Genomic DNA, 24826 nt, shown 5'->3' with positions numbered 1-24826 from the left:
AGTATTTATATTAATTTGTTGATGTCAGAAATATTTAACAGAAAAAAACCTTGAGAGGCTGCTATAATAAACCATATAAAGATATGTATTTGTAAATAGTTTCTTAGTTATGTCCACCTAGAAACATTGACATATTTGGTTCAACTCCTAGAACAGAAGATATTTTTTTCATTTTTCTTCTTTCCACTTATTAAAGATAGTAGCTCATAATAATTTCATTTTCCATATTGATATGAAAAAATCTTGATAGTCACCACTCTTTTTGTTGTAAATATTTATACCACTAACTAAAATAGTAATATGTAATAATTGGATTTTCCAGATGGATATAAACAATAGTCACCACTGATTTCTTTTTTTACCACCACTTATTTATTTCTTTCAGTATAAATAGGCATACATAGTATGGTTCATATTGTTGTTATATGTTTTATTCTTCAGCATTCAATTTGAATATGTAATGAAAAAATTATTAGTAAGGAGATTATGTGACTTGGTGCAGGTAAAGATGGCTGACTTGTTACAAGTACATGTGCTAGATAAATGTATGTACTGTAGTACAGTAATGAATTGTATTAGATATCACTAATTAAAAATTGCCTATTGAATTGAACATTCACATTAATAAACAACATCTTGGGATCCAATATCGATTAAAGAAGAAGAAAAAATCAAAATTTCAGGATTTTGGCATTAAATACATCATATTCACAGTCAGACTACAAGTAATGAACACTTTAATTAAATTCCATTTTGAGGCTGAGATTTGCTGATTATTTGCCAATCATTTCCTTAACTTGTAAGCAATGACATGCAATCACTTTGTAACATAAGTTTACATGATGACATTGATTGTTGTAAAGTGAATTTTACACCACTAATTTCAAGCCAAACATATATTCCATGGTAACCATGAATATCCAACTATACATTAAATCAAGCATCTTAATGTTATGCATAAGTTTACCATCATTGAGGCCTGATTAAGGCATTTGTAGGCCAAGATTTCTTTTTTAAAAATCCCCCTTTCCCAAAAGTACTTAATATAAAATAAGATAAAAGATTTTTTTTATAAAAAATACCATTTTCTGTTTCATGGGGCAATTGATCCATTTTCCCAACCTTTTTTCTTGCCTTGACTATCATATCATGCACTACCAGTAGTACTAGCAACGGTCTGTTATTTTCCTTCTGACTATATCAACCCTGATGTTACTCATGTATTGTTTGCTCAAAATGAACTATGCCCAGAAAGCATCTGATATGATTTGAGACAAAGTTTCTTAAATTGGCATCTAGATTGAACAATTTATTGCTATTTCACTGATATGGAAAAAATGGCAAGGGTAATTTTTCCCATTCAGGTATGCCGATCTAAGATGTTTTGTTTAGTACATTCTTCAGTCAGTCAGATGTAATATAGTCCAGTAGATTTGAACCTGCCAAACCTACATTTTCTTCTGTCAGCCACTTTTAGCAGTATTTTCTGTTTTCTTGTCAATGACTTAGAACACCTCTCTATCATGTAGCGTGTATGTATGTGTGTTTGTGTATGTGTGTGTGTGTCAGTGTTTGTGTGTGTGTGTGTGTGTCAGTGTTTGTGTGTGTGTGTGTCAGTGTTTGTGTGTGTGTGTGTGTGTGTGTGTCAGTGTTTGTGTGTGTATGTGTGTGTCAGTGTTTGTGTGTGTGTGTGTCAGTGTTTGTGTGTGTGTGTGTGTCAGTGTTTGTGTGTGTATGTGTGTGTCAGTGTTTGTGTGTGTGTGTAGGAGGGGGTCATGCAATCAATAAAAGGATCGGTAATTTATGTTTGACAATTTAAACAATAAAACAACTGTTATTCTGACAAATATGCAGCTATAGCAGAATAATGAACAGCTAATAACTCAAAAAACATAAACATATATGCATGTATGTGTGTCTTTGTGTATGTGTGTGTGTATAGGTATGTATGTGTGTGACAGCATATGGCACATAAAAGCATGGCAACATTTAAGGAACCCACTATTGAACTTTCAAGATGGGGTGGGGACAGGGAGTGGGCCTGGGATTCTTTTTGAAACAGAGAAAACACTATGGTACAGATGTTGTTATTCAGAAAGGATCAACTTTAATTTCCTAGACATTAAACATAAAATTACACAGAATTAATAATGATAATGTTTGCCCTGCTGGATGGAACCTGAACTGTACACTATTCTGCTGGAAATATGGGGTCTGAGCTGTTCACTGTTTGCTCTGCTGGAAATATGTGGCCTGAGCTGTTCACTGTTTACTCTGCTGGAAGTATTGGGCCTGAGCTGTTCACTGTTCTACTGGAAGTATGGGGCCTGAGGTGTTCAGTGTTTGCTCTGCTGGTAGTATGGGGCCTGAGTTGTACACTATTCTACTCGAAGTATGGGGCCTGAGCTGTACACTATTCTACTGGATGTATGGGGCCTGAGCTGTACACTGTTCTACTGGATGTATGGGGCCTGAGCTGTACACTATTCTACTGGAAGTATGTGTTCTAAGCTGTTCACTGTATGATCTACAGAAAGTATGGGGCCTGAGGTGTTCACTGTTTGCTCTGCTGGCAGTATGGGACCTGAGATGTACACTTTTCTGCTGGAAATATAGGACCAGAGTTGTACATTGTTCTACTGAATTTGTGTGGCCTGAGCTGTACACTTTTATACAAGAAAAATAGGGCCTGGTTTGTACATTCTTTTTTCTACTCAAAATATGTTACCTGAGCTGCACTCTGTTCTAGTCAGAAGTGTGGCACCTGAGCTGTATTCCATTTGTTAGACTTTTGGTAATTTGAAGCAATCAGCATGGACTCTAAAATCTGCCAGTATTATATGTGACAATAGACCTGGTTTATACTGTTAGATAGATATAGTATTTTCCTTCTCTTGGAATAAAGTCAGCATATAAATATCACAGTGGATTTTTGGGAAACTTAACAGTTATGTAATAACTGAGGTAATACAAGACAATATTAAGTATTTCATACAAGATTTGTGGATAAACGAATGATGATAATTTTGAATATGTTAAATGCTATTAATGCTACAGTTCTAGCTAAATCTTACAATGCACTTAGAGACAGCTCCAATGGCCTAGTGCTTATAGCATCCACCTCGGATGCGGGAGGTCATGGGTTTGAACCCTGGCCAAGTCATCCCAAAGACTTTTAAAAATGGTACTGGTGTCAGGGTGACTGGGTGGGACATTATGCTACATGTCTGCAGCATGATGCACCAGTGCTAGACATCACTATAAACTGCCACACTGCAGACATTGTAGTGATATGACTGAAATATTTTTAAAACTATTTTAAATATAAAAAACACACACACACAATGCACTTAGATCTCTATTCCATGTGTGGGTAAGTAGGTACAATATATAATGCCATATTATAAAAGCAGTGTTAGATGACAAGGTGTCACATGTGTGCCATATTAGGTTACAGAGCCTGTAGGTCAGTGGTAAGTGGTAGGCAGGATTTGTTAGTTCCAATACAGAATAAGTGGCAAGGACACAGATGATATAGCCACACCAAGTTAAGTCTGCATGTGATCAGGCCACATGTAAGTTGTACAGATGGTAGGGGACACACCACTTAGTTGGTAAGCATAGTAAATCCTTCCTTCCGAAGTAGAGTTAACCCATAGGAAACTTTAAGTATTGTGAAAAGTTGTAATCTGTCAAGCAGTGAATGTCTACGAAACCTGAAATATAAAATTAGATCCATGTCATGGGTTAGTCAGTTGATCAGTCAGTTAGTAAGTTTAATTACTACAGCTTGATTTGCAGTAGAGTGATGATCATGAATATTGAAGTCTTCAATTTTATAAAATGGATGTGAAGGAATTTTAATATGCTACAAAATATAGACAACAGGGATGGTGAAATTTTCAATGTGTTAACTAAGAGAACTGTATTTTGAACTTGTTATGGACAGGATCAGTTGGACAGTTCATTATAATTGAGCAACCTCTGGTAATAAATATGTCATGAGCCACAGTGTAGCTTTAGGTGTGAATTCCTCAGTGTACACACAAATTTCCTCCAATGGATATGAGCATCAGATATTGAAAATATAGTTAAATATTAATTTATGTGATTTCAGGTACAAATTGGCTGAATATCATCTATCAATGTGTGGGTCTAGCCAGATGTGTGATCTCTTTAATGTCCGACACGTACATGTCTTCAAGTATGTGTAGAGAAGAATACAACATTGCACTAGCCAGGTTTCTAGCCAAGGTAAATAAAGGACATGTGACAATAGCTATTACGCATGACTCTTGGCTGTTGCTAGCTGATAAGGTGTGTGTGTGTGTGTGTGTTTTATAGGCTGTTTTTCTGTTTTCAAAGGCTTTGCCAAAAATGTGAAAGCTTTATCAGCAAAGAACCAGAAAACGTATTGGACATGCACATCATGGGGATTTGCAGAATTAATATCCAGATGAATTCAAGAGGCTTTTTGTTTATTTACTGCAAGCAGAGTAAGGTTGGGTAATGTATATTGTCGTCATGACAGACCAGCTTACAAAAAAACAAAAAACGTAACTTTCTAGTTTTCCATATCTAGCTCCTCTTGATTTTCTATGGATAAGTACGTTAGGAGATAATTGAAAATTTAAAACAATGCAATCAAGCACATAAGTGGAAACAAACTTTTTTCTTTGCCACATAAACTATTTTCACTTTTTATGATTTTTTTTTATTAAATGCACATATTCAGTGCAATTACATAAAACATTGCAAGCTGAACAAACATGCAAATGCAACAAAATGGCACATTTTCATGTTGTTCATTAATTTAAGGTGTGGCAGCAAACTGTTCTCAGTATGGAGACTTGATCTATTTTATTATTTATAATCACACAGTAGGGTACCTCACTATCATTAACCTTAATATTATGAGTTCTTGGCTAAATAAACAAAAAATAAATCTTCTTTGTACCAAAAACACATATATTTATTAAGAATACCTCTTTATTATGAACCTTTCATTTAAAACAAACAGTATGATTGCAGAGGTTATTGTTCTTAGTTGTTGTTGTTGTTGTTGTTGTGGGGTTTAACGCCATTTTTCAGCACGATAGGCTATACATGGCGGCCAGTATTAATGGTGGAGGAAGAACCCGGAAAACCCCGGAAAGAACCACCGACCCACGAGAAGCTACTGGCAAGCTTTCTCACATACCCACATTGGCTGAATCTTAGACTCGAACCGCCGCAGACAGAGGTGAGATGGCAGTGATCCGTAACGAAGAGCGCTTTAGACCACTCGGCCACTCGGGGCCCCTATTGTTCTTAGTTCCAGTCACACAGTTCATTATTTTCTTTAATGCCAAGTTAGAGGAGGTAAAAATTTGATTTTGTTAATTATTCCATGTAATATGATTTAATCTTGAAAATTAATCAAATACATTAAGTAAGGTAATTAATACTGATTGTTCAAAAACAGAGGTATTTGGTAATTGTATGAAAAAGACAGTCATGCAGAATTTGATATATATCAAGGCCTTAAACTTGATTATGCTGTAGTGAGCTAAGTTTGAATATAAATATATATATATATATATATATATATATATATATATGTATATGTATATATATATATATATATATATATATATATATATATATATATATATATATATATATATATATATATATATATATATATATCATCTATATATATATCATCTATATATATATCATCATCATCATCATTGGTGGCTCAGTCTCGAGAGAACTTGCGAATAGCACCCTTGGAGTGTCACCTGTCTCTGCGGTGTTGGCATCGTCTGCTGTGGCTGTGCAAGCCTATGTGTGAGTGACAGTCCCTACTGCAGTTGGTGCAGACATATTGGGAAGTCTGATTTACTGGGGTTGCTGCCAGATTCTTCTTTCTCTCACTTTTCTCTGCCACCAACTGGCCTCTCCTTACATCAGTGACTGCTATGCCCTTGCTTTATGTCATTCTCCAGGTGCCTCAGTCCTCAACCAGCACTTCCCAGTCATTGGGTGAAATGTTGCATACCTTCATGTCCCTCTCACACACATCCTTGAAAGGGAGTGAGGAGCAGCTGACTCTTCTGGTGCCAGTGGCCAGCTGTCCATATAGGATGTTGTTTGGCAGCCTCCCATTCTCCATGTGTTAATTGTGTCCCAGTCATTGAAGGCGGCATTTGCTCAGCAAGGAGTACATGCTGGGGGTACTTGCACACTGCAGGATCTCGCTCTATGGGATGTGGTCTTGTCAACAGATTTTCAGGGTGCGTTTTAGGCACTGTATATGGAAGGAGTTGAGCCGGCGTTCTTGCCTCATGTAGGTACTCCAGGTCTCACTTCCATATAGAAGGGTGCTGAGAATGCAGGCCTGGTAGACTTGGATCTTGGTGTGCTCTGTCAGCACATTATTTTCCCACACCCTCTTCGTTAGTCATGCCATGATGGTGTTTGCCTTTCCAAGCCTTCTGTCCAGCTCCACATCAAGCGAGAGAGTGTTGCTGATGGTTGACCCCAGGTAAGTAAAGTTGCTGACTGCTTCCAGGGTGACACCATCAATTTTAATGGAAGGGGCAATGGTGGTATCTTGCATGCTGAAGTTTGTCTTTTCCAGGCTGATGGTGAGCCCAAACTGTTTGCAGGCATTAGCAGTCTTCCAGTCTCTGGAGGGCGTCCTCGGTGTGGGTTACAAGAGCCACATCAGCTGCAAAAAGCATCTCCCTGATGAGCACCTACCTCACTTTGGTCTTCGAGCGCAGTCATGCCAGGTTGAACAGCCTGTTGTTGGACCTGGTGTGTAGATATACACCATCAGTGGATGAGTCGAAGGCATAGGACAAGAGCAGGGAGAAGAAGATCCCGAAAAGGGTTGGTGCCAGCACGTAGCCCTGCTTCATGCCACTGTTGATTGGGAAGGAGGTTGAGGAGGATCCATGATTCAGGACTGTTCACTTCATATCGGCATGGAAAGATATTATCATGCTGTGGAATTTTGGGAGGCAATCGATCTTACTGAGAAGTTCAAAAAGGCCCTTCCTGCTGACCAGGTCAAAGGCCTTGGTGAGGTCAATGAACATCATGTAGAGTGGTTGACCTTGCTCTTCGCTCTTCTCTTGGAGTTGTCATAGGGAGAAGATCATGTCTGTCATTGACCTGCCTGCTATGAAGCCACATTGGGATTTCGGGTACACACAGTCTGCCTGCAGCTGCAGCCTGTTGAGTACAGTGCAAGTATACACTTTGCCAATGATGCTTGGGAGCGAGATCCCTCTGTAATTATTATAGTCACTGTGGTCACTCTTGTTTATGTAAAGGGTCACAATTGTGGCATCGCGCATGTCATGGGGGACTGCTCCTTCCTCTCAGCAGAGGCAAAGTAGCTCATGCAGCGGCTAAAGCAATGTTGGTTTCTCATGTTCAATAGTTTCAGGCAGTATGCTGTCACTACCTGGTGCTTTGTCGTTTGGGAGGGAGTTGATTGCTTTGCTGAGCTCCTCTAAGGTGGGCACTTGGTCAAGCTCCTCCATGGTGGGCAGCTTCTTTATGCTGCTAAGGGCCGCATCAGTGACTGACATTTCTTGGGAGTATAGCTCTAAGTAGTGCTCACCCATCTGGCCATCTGTTGCTCATAGTCAGTGATCTTCTCTCCCGTATATATATATATATATATATATATATATATATATATATATATATATATATATATATATATATATATATATATATATATATATTTATATACACACACACACACAATGCTCACTCACTTTAGCAGACACAAAAATCTTGCAGACCTGCTTATAACAAAGAGGCAGATGTGGAGCTCAGTTTTTGAATCTCCGATGGCCATGTGAGCTTTCAGTATGGCCCTGTATCTGTCGTGCATCATCTGCCATATTTTATGTCATTACCTATACATCAACAATCATATGTTATCACTCTCGAGTTGGTATTTCTCTGATTCAGTTTCAATAAAACTTGGTTAAATGGGTTTCTATCATCAAAATGTTGGTTCAGTTTGATAATGAGTGAGAGCCATGCATATTAATGGGGTGACTTTGCATTTGATTGGTTAACCGCTTTACTATTTTGGATGCCATATTTCTGGTCCAGTTTGGACAAAACTTGGAATATATTCTTATATCATCAAAATCTTGGACAAAAATGTTATAACAAGTTATTAATAAATGCATGTACGTGTGTCATAATAAAATAATCTTGCATCTGATTGGTTGAGTTTGTTTCCTCTGGAAACCACATTTCTGATAAAGTTTTTATAAAACCTGAAATATGGGTTTATATTACCAAGATCTTCAGTGGGTTCCATAATGCTCAAGATTCTTGCATATTAGTGACATAATCTTGCATCTGATTGGCTGAATTTATTACACCTCAGAAAGCTATGTTTATGATTCAGTTTTTACCAAACTTGGAATATATGCTTGTATCTGATTGGCTTTTTACCACTCTGGAATTCATAATTCGTATCCAGTTTTGTGTGTGTGTGTGTGTGTGTGATTTGGATTTTTAACGTAGCTTTAACAATTTTTCAGTCATATCACTACAATGTCTGCAGTGTGACAGTTTATAGTGATGTCTAGCACTGGGGCACCATGCTGCAGACCTGTAGCATGATGTCCCACCGAGTCACATTATCCTGACACCAGACCAACCAGTCCTAACACTAACCTCTTAATGCTGAGCACCGAGTGAGGCAGCTGTGAGTACCATTTTTGTAAGTCATTGGTATGACTCGGCCGGGGATCGAACCCATGACCTCCCGCATCTGAGACGGACTCCAGTTTTGAATTATAATGTTTTATATAAAGTGTAAAATGTATGCATATTAATGAGGTGATCTAGTATATGATTTGCTGTGCTCTTATAGACATTTTAGTGAACAAAATTGAATCAGACTTGGTAAAAAAGATAATATGATCAAGATATTGGATGATTTGTTTCTATGCCTAAGACCAATGCATATATTTATGGGTAATCTTGCATCTGATATGGAAACTGTTATAATACAAGCCTTGAGTAATTCTGATATGGTTTTGATTAAGCTTGGAAAACAGGCTTGTGTCATCAGGATCTTGGTAGAGTGTGATTATGACTGAGCTTCACGCATGTTTTTAATGTGATTTATAAGATAGATTGACCTTTTTAACAATCTAGCAACTATATTTTTCATCCGATTTTAATCAGACTTGTTGAATAATCTTATATTATCAAGATGTTGAATGAGTTACAGAGTTAATTAGGAGCAAGGTCTGTTCATATGATTGGAGGTGACCTTGAATCTGATTGGCTGAGCTTGGTACCACTCTATGACTTGTAATAGTAAAAGCTTTGTAGCTTGGGGCAAAGAGGCTTCTGATAAGTGTCAACAAATAATAATAACTTTTTTTGAAAAAAGAGGTTGACAGGGGTTACTTATTGAAAATTGGATTTACCTTTTTTATGACCTTTTTCTATTTTCATATTTAAATAAGTACTAAAAATTCATAGCAGGGGCCCCGAGTGGCCGAGTGGTCTAAAGCGCTCTTCGTTACGGATCACTGCCATCTCACCTCTGTCTGCGGCGGTTCGAGTCTAAGATTCAGCCAATGTGGGCATGTGAGAAAGCTTGCCAGTAGCTTCTCGTGGGTCGGTGGTTCTTTCCGGAGTTTTCCGGGTTCTTCCTCCACCATTAATACTGGCCGCCATGTATAGCCTATCGTGTGCTGAAAAATGGCGTTAAACCCCACAACAACAAAAATTCATAGCACCTCCTTTTCGATTTCTCACTCACTACTCATGCCATTATTTTAATTTATATGGAACGGACATGTACCATCATTTGCTGGAATATCCAGTCCCTCCATTTTCCTGACACAATATTTTCTACCTTTTTATTAATTTCTAATTGCCTGAAAATTTGTGGACACAGTATGATTTTTAAAGATGCAGAAAAATAAAATATTCTGGTTGGAACTGAAACTAATGAATGTTTTGACCAGTTCTCAAAAATGGGCTTTTTTGATAGATGACTATGAGACCATCAGACCATGAAACTGCATTGATTTTCAATATTATCAAATGGATTAAATGACAGTTTTTGCAATAAGCAGCAATATAAACAACTGACACATTCCACAATTCATGATTACTCAGTGTGATATACCTGAAAACGATGTAGAATTCATGTCATTGAAATGGATTAGCTTGAGTGATATAAAGGTTTTGACCTCCTTGCAGGTTATTATTATATGTTTTATTTTTTCCACTGGGTTGAAATAAAGTGGCTAGCTTCTCAGACATGCAGGCTTGATAAGTTCTTGTCTCACTTGTATTCAGCTTTCTCTTGATGGCTTAATTTTGTATGTGGTGTGGTTTGCTCTGTCTTTGTAACTTACAAATTATGGTGGTTTGTCATTAAAATCCTGAACCAGTCTAGTGATTTGGTTTATTTAGGGCAATCACAGTTATAGTTGGACTTCTAGAGTTGAGATTACTTCCAGCATTTTTTTAAAGAAAAATATGGATTATCTTTAAGATTTTCTGAGGCAAGATAATAAAAACAGATTTATATTATTTTTGTGATACATTTAGTTGTCAAAGACAATCTTTATATGATGAAACAATATTTATATTAGAACTGGCTTCAGCAATCTAGGCGACATTTGTAGAAACATTTCTAACACTGACTGAAACTTGTTGGGCTGTGACACATTGATGTTGTTTTTTTTGTTGTTGTTGAGTTTAATTATAGTGGGGTGCGCACAATTGTGCATGTGCCACTTTTTTCTGACTGCACCGCAGCCTGCTAGTTGTTCCTGGGGAAGGGAATGGTGCCACCTCCCCCAGGCTTTTATGGATTCAAGGAACCCCAATAGTTTGGCCTCAATCTGTGGGTCCATAAAGGTCCCTTACAGTTGAATGGTTGGCTGTCATTAGTGGGAAGGAGAGCTTAGGAACGGTCCTGCTTGCTTTACATCGCTGGTTTCTTGTTGCATTTGCCTGGTGTTTCTTGCGAATTTTTTTTTTATTTTTCTTCTTCTTCAAAATGTTCTAAAAAAGGGGGGGGGGAATGTTCTATGCTGTTTATAGAGGTTCTTAGTAGAAATCATGTATGAATGATGTTGTTAATACTTTACTTATTAATCAATGTATGTCCTGTGGCTCATGAACTTGCTCGGAATTTACAGAAATTAAAGGTAATTATATATTTATGGTCATTTACAATTTTAACTGGCAGTAGTACATGTACAAAATGAATATGCTGACATAGTTTCACAAACAACACCCCCCCGCACAAGTAATGAAATATTCATTAATTGTAACAAAATTCCACTGAAAGATTATCATAAAGAGTAATTATTTTATAATATCTGGACATTTAGGTTAAAATTGTGTTTCCATAATGACTTAAATATCATATGTAATTCTTCAGGATGATGACATGCAGTTCATTCCACTGTGTGTAGCTGACATGGATAGCATACCAAGCTGGTTTTCACACATAAAAATCTTGGATGCAAAGGGAGATAAATTCCATCAATTGGTGTCTGCTGTAGCACAAGCAGTCAGTGACTGGTTATCAAAAGATGTGGATCATCCAGAGCTTCTCAGTCATCTTGATGTACATTCTTTCTGTCAGTCTGTCTCTGTGTCTCTCTACATGTCTGTCTTTCTGCCTCTCTTTCATAACCATTTTATTTTGGTTACATGCCTGTAGATATCTCCTTGTCTTGACCATTATTGATGGGACATAAAGTCAGCATTACTTTCCAGTGGCAGAATTACAACTTGATAGGTATTAAACCACTCACCAAGTAAATTAGTATGCTTATTGCTAAAATAGTCTTCATGCACATGGAACTGGCATGGTGTAGTGCCCTTAAGCACTAATTTCATTGTGGATGATAAAAAAGGTACAAGGTCTCAGGTTAGTATTGACCAGCTGGAGAAGGTCACATTTGTAGTCTAAATGAATATTCCAGAATTATACCAAACAATGTATTTTAGCATTTGTATCATTTTGATAAACTTTCATTGTGTTATGCGGTGACAATTGTAAACATGTGGAAGTGTTTGCAAGATGTGCAGTCGGCATTCATATGGCAGAAATTAGATGACAATGAGATAACTCACAAATATGATCAAAAGAAAAAACTTTGAAAGCACCAGAAATGCTGAGAAAATAAACACAAATGACTGATAAACAACCTAGTGATGTGTGCTTTCTGCACCAAGTAATTATAGAAATACAAAATTGCATGGGGTACTACATTTATTTATTGGTATAAAATGTCTCAAAAATCTCCCCTGGAATCAGACAATGTAAGCTCCCTACACATAATGGCAGATGGATATTTAAACTCAAAAGAGAAGGTTGGTTCCTAACAAGCAGAATAAATATGGATCTAGATTTGATGATGAATTAGATACAGAAATTAAACATGAACTTTCAGCTTTTTGTGAGTCTTGTTGTTGAAATACAGTTATTATTGTTTAAATTGATGTTAATGAATGATAAATATTGAATTACAAACTGAACTGGCTTCTGTTTAAAATTAGCATGATCGGTAAAATTTAGGCAGGATCAGTAAAAATGTTATTTTGGTCATTCTGTGGGTTAGTGAACAAAAATTCTTTTTTCAAGTGTGTCAGCTTGGGTGGCTGCATCAAGAGTATGCTGATTCAGTGCTAAACGTTTTGGAAGGTCATGTGACTTAAACTGGAAGGTCATGTGACTTAAAATGGTAGACCATGTGACTTAAAGATGAGTTGCTTTATTTTAATGAAACTTTAGTATAAGTTTACTGTATACTTGAAGTTTGTACTCTGATGTACAGAGATTTCTTTTTTCACCTGAAGAAACAGCTACTTCAGTATTGTCCTGTACCTATCTCATGTACTGTATAACTTCATATAATAGTTTCCTCCTTGAAGCAAAAACTTAATGTAACCACATTCCTACAGTTTTATTGTTATATCATTCTTGGACATAGATATATACTCTTGCAGGATCTAGTTGAATATGGACCAGTGTTCAGCACACAGAGGGACAATATTGTCAGAGAACAGTATGAAGTTGACCCCAAATTAGGCTTCCAACGTAAAAGACCTTTGAATCTTCAAAAAGACACTTCTAAAACCAGTTCTACATCTCAAGCAGAATTAGAAAAATGTGATATTGCTATATGCTACAGTGATGAGACTCTACATTGTGCAGCGGTGTTCTGTCACATACTGGACAAAATTTATCCAGGTTTAAACATTGATGCATTGAACAAGGCCAGTTACTTGAGATTACAAACACTGGACACTGCAAAGAAGATCATCATCTTCATATCATACAATTTCCTGACAAGTCAACAGTCCATGGAAGAGTTGCTGTTGGCTCTAAATCGACAGAGATCAGAAAAGAAGAAGGTTTTGTACCTCATTCAAGCTGCCTCACCAAGTCAAAGGCCTTTCTTTCCAAATCTTCTGGCATATCATGTCTCACTTGTGGACAGGGTGTGGATACAGTTTGAGAAGGAATGTCTCAAGGGAAAAAAGTTGCTAGATAACAAGAAGATTGTGTCAACCAACAGGTCTGATTTTGTGGGCTCATATACATGTGACCTATCAGAATTCTTGGGCCTGACAAAACTTGCAGAAGATGTTGCTGAAGACTTTGCCATAGGTGACAGGTAATCTTTTGTGTTTAGTACTGCAATACATGTAATGAATACGTTTATCTTCTCACCTGCTCAAATTGAGGTAAACAATGCACAGGTGAAACTAAATTTCAGGTAAGAATTAAAGATCACATAATGGCTGTCTGGATAAAAAGAGACAACCCTGTATTCAAACATATCGGATGATAAAATCCTGTCAGACTTTGATTTAGAGAACAGCATGTCAAATATAGACACAGAATAATGTTGGATGTGTAACTCTCCACTTGTAAGGGATTAACAACTTTTGGGGTTTTTTGAAAGTAACAGAAAAAACAAAGGAATTTGTGACCAGTTTGCCATTTGCTTTCAGCATCCAAATTATGAAGCAAAAACTTCACATCTGAATTAAAAAAGAAAATTTACTTTGACACCTTAGGAATAAAAAAAATTCATGTCTTAATTAATACCTGAATATAAAGAACAACTGCTCATGAATCCATTTATTTAACTGGTACATTAGAACCTTTGTAAATTGATTACATTGAACCTTTGTAACATATCTGATACATCACAACATGTGAAAAGCATGATGTTGGACTCTTAACATCCCACCCCCCAATATAGTCATGTTTTAAAAAGACAATATCTGGTAAGTCTTACAAAAAAAAGACTGGTCTTTCTGAACACTGCCTGTTCAAGTTGACTGTAATGATTCACATAGCTTCACACTTAATGCTATGAACCTGGGTAATTTTAATTGTCATAGAGGCACTTATAATGTAAGTATGGTCAGAGATAAATAATCACAATAGATTATTTAGTTGACTGACATTAGCTAAGGTAATTTTATGATGGTATACTTTTTACAATGTTTTGCCTATTAGGCTAATTTTCATAAGTAAAAAAAATGAAGTAGAGCAACCCAATTTGTTTGAAGTTCAGTAAGTCATTGAAGCATGTCGAAGAAACAAAAGTTGTTACACTGCATTGCCTTTAATAAAAATATTTAAGTTATCTTTATTTAAGATTAATTGGCTCTTTTGGGATGAGCAGGAATGTTTTCTTTGTAGTTGGTCTTTACTCCAAAGATAAAATGCAAAACATGCATATTTTGGTAGTTGTACAGTAATGGTAAAGATAGTAGTGTGGAATTGTGATTTATTTTTAAAGCTAATCTTGCAACTTGGGCAAGGTTGAGTAATCTGTGAAACAAGCAAAGCCCAGCAAACCTAAATTTTAGAACTGTTTGTTGGAGTTTGACTGTGAAGATCAGCAGGATAGGGTATTTTATACTTTTCTCATTGTGGTTTTAATTATCAGAGTGTCTGCATATGTGTTAATGTTATACAATGGTCTTCAAGCTAGTTGGGGGAGGGGGACTCGTAAATGCTTAAAAATTCCAATATATTTTATTTTATTTAATCTTATTTAAACTTCCAGTCATTTTCTTTCTCTATAAACATAAACAAATGTATAACTTATTATGAATTGTACAGTGTGATAATTTGGGTAAAATGCATTGAACTCTCACTGGGACTAAAAACACTTTTTCAGTTTGAAAGAATCTAAAAATTATCTGGATGTTTGGCAGGTATGTTATATAGATGGGTGATCTGTATTTAAAAGTCCACCTAACCAGGCATACCAAAAGATAAAATAGTGAGTGAAGGCAAGGACTAACAAGTCAAGCTGTAACAGTATTTACAATCCTAAGTTAAGAAAATTGCCACAGTGTATACATTTGTTCATTATTTTACCTTAGCCAGAAAAATAAATTCTAAAATTTCAAAATTGAAGATATAAAAGAAATACAGTATACACTTGCTTATTAAGTCAGATCTGACTGCATAGGGTCAGATCTTTAAGATAAATGAATGAAATTTGGTACACTTTTATATTATCCCTAGAAGATGTTTCACATTCCACATTTGGGCTCCTATCTTCAAGGTCAAGGTTACATGCATATATTTAATAGTTGCTTTTGATTCTGCTTTATATCTTAACACAGTTTTGAGGTTTAGGAATAAATAACTAACTAAAACCAGATTATCTTTATTTTATGTTTTCCTTTGCAGAGAGTCACCACCTATCATGCTGAATGTACTACAGGTGAAGATCGAATCAGAAGGTCAACTTGAAGAGCTACATAAAAACTATTCTATAGAACAGGTAATGTACAATATATATTCTTGCACTGTTACAAGATACAGTACTGACTGCATGTACAATGTAAATGGCTTTACAAAATACAGTACTGACTGCATGTACAAGGTAAGAGGCCTTATAAGATACAGTACTGACTGCATGTACAAGGTAAGAGGCTTTACAAGATACAGTACTGACTGCATGTACAAGGTAAGAGGCCTTATAAGATAGAGTACTGACTGCATGTACAAGATAAGAGGCCTTATAAGATACAGTACTGACTGCATGTACAAGGTAAGAGGCTTTACAAGATACAGTACTGACTGCATGTACAAGGTAAGAGGCCTTATAAGATACAGTACTGACTGCATGTACAAGATAAGAGGCCTTATAAGATACAGTACTGACTGCATGTACAAGGTAAGAGGCCTTATAAGATACAGTACTGACTGCATGTACAATGTAAGTGGCCTTACAAGATACAATACTACCTGCAGGTACAAGGTAAGAGGCCTTACAAGATACAATACTACCTGCATGTACAAGGTAAGAGGCCTTACAAGATACAGTACTGCCTGCATGTACAAGGTAAGTGGCCTTACGTGATACAGTACTATCTCACTGTAACTCTTTTCATATGAGCCATGACACTGACACACTTTTAAAGTGAGGCCACCATATACTGTGATATTGTTGAACATTGCTGTGTTATAAAAATGTAAAATACAATAGGCTATGTTATAATAATGTGTAAAACACATAAGGCTACATTATAATAATGTGTACAACACATGGCTGTGTTATGATAATGTGTACGACACATAAGGCTGCAATATAATGGTATGTAAAGAGTATAAGTGGGGTGTTTGATGATGGAAAACTGCACAAAACTAATGCCTATTGAAAGATAATAGCTGTAATTACGTATAATAAATCAAGTTGCAATAAAAGAACTAAACATATCCAGTTTAATGGGTTCATTACTGTATCTCTGTTTATAGAAAATTCGCATTGGAGTGGTGAATCATCTAGGCAGATCATTCCAGATAGTCATGGTTAAAACAGAATTTAGCAGGTGAATAGGAACATAAAATGGTGACAACATTTTCAGAACTCTGATAAGAATATGATTTTAGTGCTTTAAAGAATTCTGAAATTTTATTTGTCACAAATAATCCCATCTTTTGCTTTATAAAAACAAATTAGACATTACTGGGTGTGGTGGAGTATAACTGTTTAGCGCTGACATTGATTGAGGGTTGACTTTGTTTAATAGCCCTGGCTGATAGGTGGTCAATTCTGAGACAGAGTGTTATACAGCTGCAAGTGTTTTTTTTTAAAATTCTTTGCAGTAAATTGATAGAAGATGGATTAGATTTTCAATCTGAATACAAATATTAGCCCATGGAGTTAAAATTAATAATATCAAGCTTCCCAAAGTTGAAACTTGCTACATGTTAGACAGTCCAACCTGCTACTTACAGATACAGTTTCTCTCTTTAATAGTCAAAAAGGTTACTGTGACCCATTAAAAGACAGGCAGCAGGCATATTATGCGCTATGTGCAGTACTCTTGTTGAAAGTTCACAAGTTCTTTTCCTATCTGAATGTCTTTTTAAAAAAACATTTAACATATTGATCTATATTGATATATGTGTTACTAAAAATCATCCATTCGAAGAATATTTAGATCCAGTTTCCTTCTGTGAGGGCTCCTTCAAAATAATTTTGGGCAACATTGTTTACATCTGCATTCACTATTTATAATATGAATTTGTTTCCATAATATGTTTTCTGAACCAATTTTCCAAAGCACTAGTATATTTTATTACCATTGCATGAACAATGGGCATATTACATTTGCCAAACTATATATATATATATATATATATATATATATATATATATATATATATATATATATATATATATATTACATTTACATGAACATTACATTTACATGAACATTGAGCATATTTTATTACATTTGCCTCAGCACTGCACATATTTTATTACCAAATATGCTTGAGCATCTATTATTAAAACATTTTGACAATTATTCTTGTGACTTGGTATATGGAGCCATCAAAACAACTACACGAGTGACTTAAATGTTTAACTCTTGGGTTCAGAACTTTGATTTTTTTACATACAGTTTGCTTTTGTGCATAAGTTTATGGAATTAGAGCATGAAATCATGCAAAGAATTTTTGCTGTATTTAATTATGTCAGATCAAACTCTGCCTAATACATGTACTACTGACTTTCCTTTGCTCCATACTTCTTGACATATTACATGGTACATTTAAATATTTGTTCTCGTCTAGCTCATACAAGTGTATTTATGTTTGTTCCATTTTTTTTCTAATTTATATTTGTTCAATTTGATCTTTTCAATAAAAATTAAAAAAAATGAAAAGTGAACTTGATTAATACCAGTAGTTCAACCTGATTTGGTGCCAATAGGCCTTTCACTTCATAAAGTTCAAGGTGGGTATATTTTTTTCTTAATATCAGAAGCTATTCTGAGTAGGAACTAATGTTTAGCATGCATACTTACAGTGTTTGAAACCTATGACACTCCCAAAAGCTCATGGAACTGCAATTGGGGTTATTGTCTCTAAGGAGGAAAAAGACAGAAACAAAGCTAAAGATCAGACCACCAGTGAGCATGTCAGTATAGTACAGACTGGCTCATCAGCTACAGAAGACAAAACAGAGACAGATTCCAGAGCAAAAGAGGAGCATAACCAGTCCGGAAAAGCAGATGACATAAATTCTGAAGCCATAGAGAGAACTCAGAAAGAAAATGTTAATAATCAGAAGGAACAAGGGGTGACTGTAAGTGATGACAAATATGAAATTAGAGAGACACATAAAAAACATCCCAAAGTGCACTTTTCAAGCAACAACCAGCCTGAGATAAAAGTCTCAACGAGCTGCACTGTATTATAGTTGTATTTATCATTGACAAATTACAAAGTTACAAAAACGCAGACACCAAGGATACTTCTTCATTATAACTGAATTTGTTACAAACGGGAAGAAAACAAAAATTTAAAATAAGTATTCAGATGGTTGTATCTTGTTTTGTGCAAATACTTGCCATATACGCTCATGTATAAGTCAAATCCAACTGCAAACAACACGAACCATGAGCTGTTGTTGCATATTACGATGGTAGACCAGAGTCTGTGTTATAGTCTTCTATTGATTGCTCCTAACAAACTGCAGAGACCAAAATCTGTTGGTACATTATGCAGTAGCAGATCAGGCTTGATGCAGCTTGTAATAGGAATTGACTTGTATTTGAATATTGATAGTAATGCAGATTTATTGTAAAACCTATGCATCTGTCACATACTGTGATTTCATTATATTCCTTTGTATCGGTTTTTGTGGCTTTTGCACCAATGATATTATGTATGTTGTCAGTAGTTAAATGTGTGGATGAAGAAGGTCATATTCTCATTATGGATGGACCATTCCATATTGCATCTTCAAATGTGAGGATTTTTTTGGCAATCAGAAGAGACAAGAAAATTCGTAAAGATGATTTCAGACAATCCAGATTGAACATCCTAAACTGCAACACAATTATTAGATAGATTTATAGACTGACCCTGTTACTTGTTGTAGTCTGTATGGAACTGTGATCAGACACAATTATTAGATAGATTTATAGATTGGCATTATAAGTTGTTGTAGTCTGTATAGAACTGTGATCAACACAATTATTAGATAGATTTCTAGACTGACCCTGTTGTGGTCGGTATGGAACTGTGATCAAACACAATTATTAGATAGATTTCTAGACTGACATTGTAAGTTGTTGTAGTCTGTATGGAACTGTGATCAAACAAAATTATTAGATAGATTTCTAGACTGGCATTTTAAGTTGTTGTAGTCTGTATGGAACTGTGATCAAGCACAATTATTAGATTTGTAGACTGGCATTGTAAGTTGTTGTAGTCTGTATGGAACTGTGATCAAACACAATTATTAGATATATTTCTAGACTGACATTTTAAGTTGTTGTAGTCTGTATGGAACTGTGATCAAACACAATTATTAGATAGATTTCTAGACTGACATTTTAAGTTGTTGTAGTCTGTATGGAACTGTGATCAAACACAATTATTAGATTTGTAGACTGGCATTGTAAGTTGTTGTAGTCTGTATGGAACTGTGATCAAACAAAATTATTAGATTTCTAGACTGACATTTTAAGTTGTTGTAGTCTGTATGGAACTGTGATCAAACAATTATTAGATTTGTACACTGGCATTGTAAGTTGTTGTAGTCTGTATGGAACTGTGATCAAACAAAATTATTAGATAGATTTCTAGACTGGCATTATAAGTTGTTGTAATCTGTATGGAACTGTGATCAAGCACAATTATTAGATTTGTAGACTGGCATTGTAAGTTGTTGTAGTCTGTATGGAACTGTGATCAAACACAATTATTAGATTTGTAGACTGGCATTGTAAGTTGTTGTAGTCTGTATGGAACTGTGATAAAACACAATTATTAGATATATTTTTAGACTGACATTTTAAGTTGTTGTAGTCTGTATGGAACTGTGATCAAACAAAATTATTAGATAGATAGACTGACATTTTAAGTTGTTGTAGTCTGTAAGGAACTGTGATCAAACACATTCATTAGATAGATTTCTAGACTGGCGTAGTAAGTTGGAACTGTGATCAAACACAATTATTAGGTAGATTTCTAGACTGGCATTGTAAGTTGTTATAGTCTGTTTGGAACTGTGATCAAACACAATTATTAGATATATTTCTAGACTGACATTTTAAGTTGTAGTATGAATGGAACTGTGACCAAACACAATTATTAGATAGATTTCTAGACTGGCATTTTAAGTTGTTGTAGTCTGTAAGGAACTGTGATCAAACACATTATTAGGTAGATTTCTAGACTGGCATTGTAAGTTGTTATAGTCTGTTTGGAACTGTGATCAAGCAAAATTATTAGATTTCTAGACTGACATTTTAAGTTGTTTTCTGTATGGAACTGTGATAAAACACAATTATTAGATTTCTTTATTGGCATTGTAAGTTGTTGTAGTCTGTAAGGAACTGTGATCAATCACAATTATTAGATAGATTTCTAGAATGGCATTTTAAGTTGTTGTAGTCTGTATGGAACTGGGACCAAACACAATTATTAGATAGATTTCTAGGCTGGCATTGTAAGTTGTTGTAGTATGAATGTAATTGTGATCAAACACAATTATTAGAATTCTAGACTGGCATTTTAAGTTGTTGTAGTCTATATGGAACTGTGACCAAACACAATTATTAGATAGATTCTCTAGACTGGCATTGTAAGTTGCTGTAGTATGAATGTAATTTTGATCAAACACAATTATTAGAATTCTAGACTGCCATTTTAAGTTGTTGTAGTCTGTATGGAACTGTGACCAAACACAATTATTATATAGATTTCTAGACTGGCATTGTAAGTTGCTGTGGTATGAATGTAACTGTGATCAAACACAATTATTAGAATTCTAGACTGGCATTTTAAGTTGTTGTAGTCTGTATGGAACTGTGACCAAACACAATTATTAGATTTCTAGACTGACATTGTAAGTTGTTGTAGTCTCTATGGAACTGTGACCAAACACAATTATTAGGTAACTTTTCAGACTGAAATTGTAAGTTGTTGTAGTCTGTATGGAACTGTGATCAAACACAATTATTAGATTTCTAGACTGACATTGTAAATTGTTTTTTGTATGGTACTGTGACCAAACACAATTATTAGGTGACTTTTTAGACTGACATTGTAAGTTGTTATAGTCTGTATGGAACTGTGATCAAACACAATTATTAGATAGATTTCTAGAATGGCATTTTAAGTTGTTGTAGTCTGTATGGAACTGGGACCAAACACAATTATTAGATAGATTACTTGAATGGCATTGTAAGTTGTTGTAGTCTGTATGGAACTGGGACCAAACACAATTATTAGATAGATTTCTAGAATGGCATTTTAAGTTGTTGTAGTCTGTATGGAACTGGGACCAAACACAATTATTAGATTTCTAGACTGACATTGTAAGTTGTTGTAGTCTCTATGGAACTGTGACCAAACACAATTATTAGGTGACTTTTTAGACTGACATTGTAAGTTGTTATAGTCTCTATGGAACTGTGACCAAACACAATTATTATATAGATTACTTGAATGGCATTGTAAGTTGTTGTAGTCTGTATGGAACTGTGACCAAACACAATTATTAGGTAACTTTTCAGACTGAAATTGTAAGTTGTTGTTGTAGTCTGTATGGAACTGTGACCAAACACAATTATTAGATTTCTAGACTGACATTGTAAGTTGTTGTAGTCTCTATGGAACTGTGACCAAACACAATTATTAGGTGACTTTTTAGACTGACATTGTAAGTTGTTATAGTCTCTATGGAACTGTTACCAAACACAATTATTAGGTGACTTTTTAGACTGACATTGTAAGTTGTTGTAGTCTCTATGGAACTGTGACCAAACACAATTATTATATAGATTACTTGAATGGCATTGTAAGTTGTTGTAGTCTGTATGGAACTGTGACCAAACACAATTATTAGGTAACTTTTCAGACTGAAATTGTAAGTTATTGTAGTCTGTATGGAACTGTGACCAAACACAATTATTAGGTAACTTTTCAGACTGAAATTGTAAGTTGTTGTAGTCTGTATGGAACTGTGACCAAACACAATTATTAGATTTCTAGACTGACATTGTAAGTTGTTCTAGTCTCTATGGAACTGTGACCAAACACAATTATTAGGTGACTTTTTAGACTGACATTGTAAGTTGTTATAGTCTCTATGGAACTGTGACCAAACACAATTATTAGGTGACTTTTTAGACTGACATTGTAAGTTGTTGTAGTCTCTATGGAACTGTGACCAAACACAATTATTATATAGATTACTTGAATGGCATTGTTAGTTGTTGTAGTATGAAGGACTCATGGTACTAATTCAGTTCCCGTAGTAAACCTATGCAAACCCCATGATATTAAAAATTCAGTAACTTAAAATTTGTGAGTGCTCATGATCAAACCTATATTTATCAGTATAGATGAAACCTGCATGTCAGCTTCTGTGTGGAGGAAAGGATATGAGCCGTTGCATTTTCTGGACCTGCATGTGTTTGAAACATGTGCTTTCAGTTTCACACTAAAGAGTCTGGTGCTAATTTTAGTAATGAGTGTTCTAAACTCAAGACTGTTAAAGGACTGAAATTCCATCAATAAAACAATGCCTCTATTGTTTTTTCACTTACAACTAGAATAAGCTCTCAAAAGGTTCTTTTTCCTACAACATAACTTACATTATTAACCAATCCTGGTCAGCCAAACCCATATATACTCTATTTTAGGTTCACCCATTTCCAGGCTGGTTCCCATCTTTCCATACCATTAGTACCATGTGATTTACAACCTGTCATGAATAAACCATGCAAGTTTTCAGTTGCTAAAAATTGTCATCTAAATGATGTTATTATGTCATACTTATACTTATATTTTATTACATCAGTGGACAGATCCAGATCTGATATAACATGCTGTGCCAGTAGATCTGGGTCTATGCAGTTTGTTAGAAGTAATAGTAGAGCACACAACATAGACCCTGATATGTTTGCACATTATGCATTGACAGTTCAGGGTTTTTGAGGTTTTCAGTTGGACCTGGTTTATAAGCCAGTATGCATGATTCTCCAACATTTCACCAGTGATCCTTAAATCTGACAAATTTTAACTTTAATTACGAGGGATTAGTTGGATGACAAAAGTAGATAATAATCGAGTTATAAAATAGTACTATCTGAATATCAGTGACAGAAAAAAAAAGAGGAATCAGTTGGGAAACATTTTCTTCTAAATGTCATATCCCCACTTTAATAGGGATTAGTTTAACTCAGACCTGCAAAGATTTCAGTTTTAGTAATATTACAAAATTTGAACATAATGAAGAAAATAAATTTGTATGCATTTTAAATTTTGTAGGCTTTTCCATAATAAAGAAAAGATTCACAGATACAACAATAAATGATATCACATTTCTGCTCACTTAAATTCCATGAAAACCAGAATATATCAAATTTGGTAACTTTTTTCAAGTTTTTTTATATGCTGTACATATTACCATACTTTTCTCTCATTTTTATTGCAGAAAAAAACCCATACATGTGTACAAGATAAATTTAAAGTTTAAGACACAAAATGTGCTCTTATGATTGCTTTGTTCCTTATGACATGATTATCACAAATAGTAACTAGTTTTCCCTCACTATAAGCAGCTGGTGTCCATAGCTGCCAAAGGCATCACGTTATTTACCGTTGTAGATCTAAAATGATTAAACATTCAAAGATTGTATGTTTATATTTTCACTTCATGGTATTTTGTGCATTTCATTTTTCAAATGTTTTAAAAGGAAATCAAGATATAATACAAGGCTTAATTTTGTTTTCTTTCAACCACTGTCGTCATACATTTACCAATTCAAGTACAATAGTTTTAATTTGGTGATTGGGTCCATAGCAGTACTATGTTTTATGCAGAATCATGATATAATGATGGGTGTTATAATGAGAGAGTTTATTTACCTTGTTTTGATTCTGCATTTTCCATAATACTGTCTATTATTTCTGCAATCAAAATGCTGTTAAAAATATGGTTAAAAAATGTATACAGTAATACCTCGTGCATTTGCGTTTCTGGATTTGCGAATTCACGGATTCGCGAAATTTTCATTGGTACCCTCTACGTACATGTTTTTTTTTTATTTTATTGAATTGTACCTTCGTTATATGACTTCTGTGACATATGAAGTTTACCTAGTTTACCTTCCTGACAATGACAAAGAAAACGTCAGTCGTTAAGTTTACAGTCCCATTCGTTACTTGGTTTTACCTTACTGTGAGTGCAAAAGAAAATGGCAGCCAATGAATTAGTATAGGGGTAATATTAGTATACATGTACCG

At 35.1% G+C, this 24826-nt stretch overlaps 1 protein-coding gene across 1 annotated transcript in view; it reads left to right on the top strand.

The window, feature by feature from the left end:
- LOC149805720 (uncharacterized) overlaps positions 1-20121 on the top strand; it is a 73182-nt gene extending 53061 nt beyond the window's left edge. Inside the window, exons 9-13 of the mRNA XM_089934672.1 lie at positions 4118-4254; positions 11444-11632; positions 13021-13691; positions 15737-15830; positions 18369-20121. Coding sequence (XP_089790798.1) covers positions 4118-4254; positions 11444-11632; positions 13021-13691; positions 15737-15830; positions 18369-18761 — 1484 coding nt within the window. The 3' untranslated portion in view covers positions 18762-20121. The remainder of the gene's footprint in view (positions 1-4117; positions 4255-11443; positions 11633-13020; positions 13692-15736; positions 15831-18368) is intronic.
- Positions 20122-24826: the final 4705 nt, after the last annotated feature.

This window comes from Sinohyriopsis cumingii, chromosome 2 (assembly GCF_028554795.1).
Source record: "Sinohyriopsis cumingii isolate HCF-2022 chromosome 2, ASM2855479v2, whole genome shotgun sequence".
NCBI lineage: Eukaryota > Metazoa > Mollusca > Bivalvia > Unionida > Unionidae > Sinohyriopsis > Sinohyriopsis cumingii.
The sequence above is the reverse complement of the archived record's forward strand: the minus strand, read 5'-3'. Positions and strand labels throughout refer to the sequence as shown.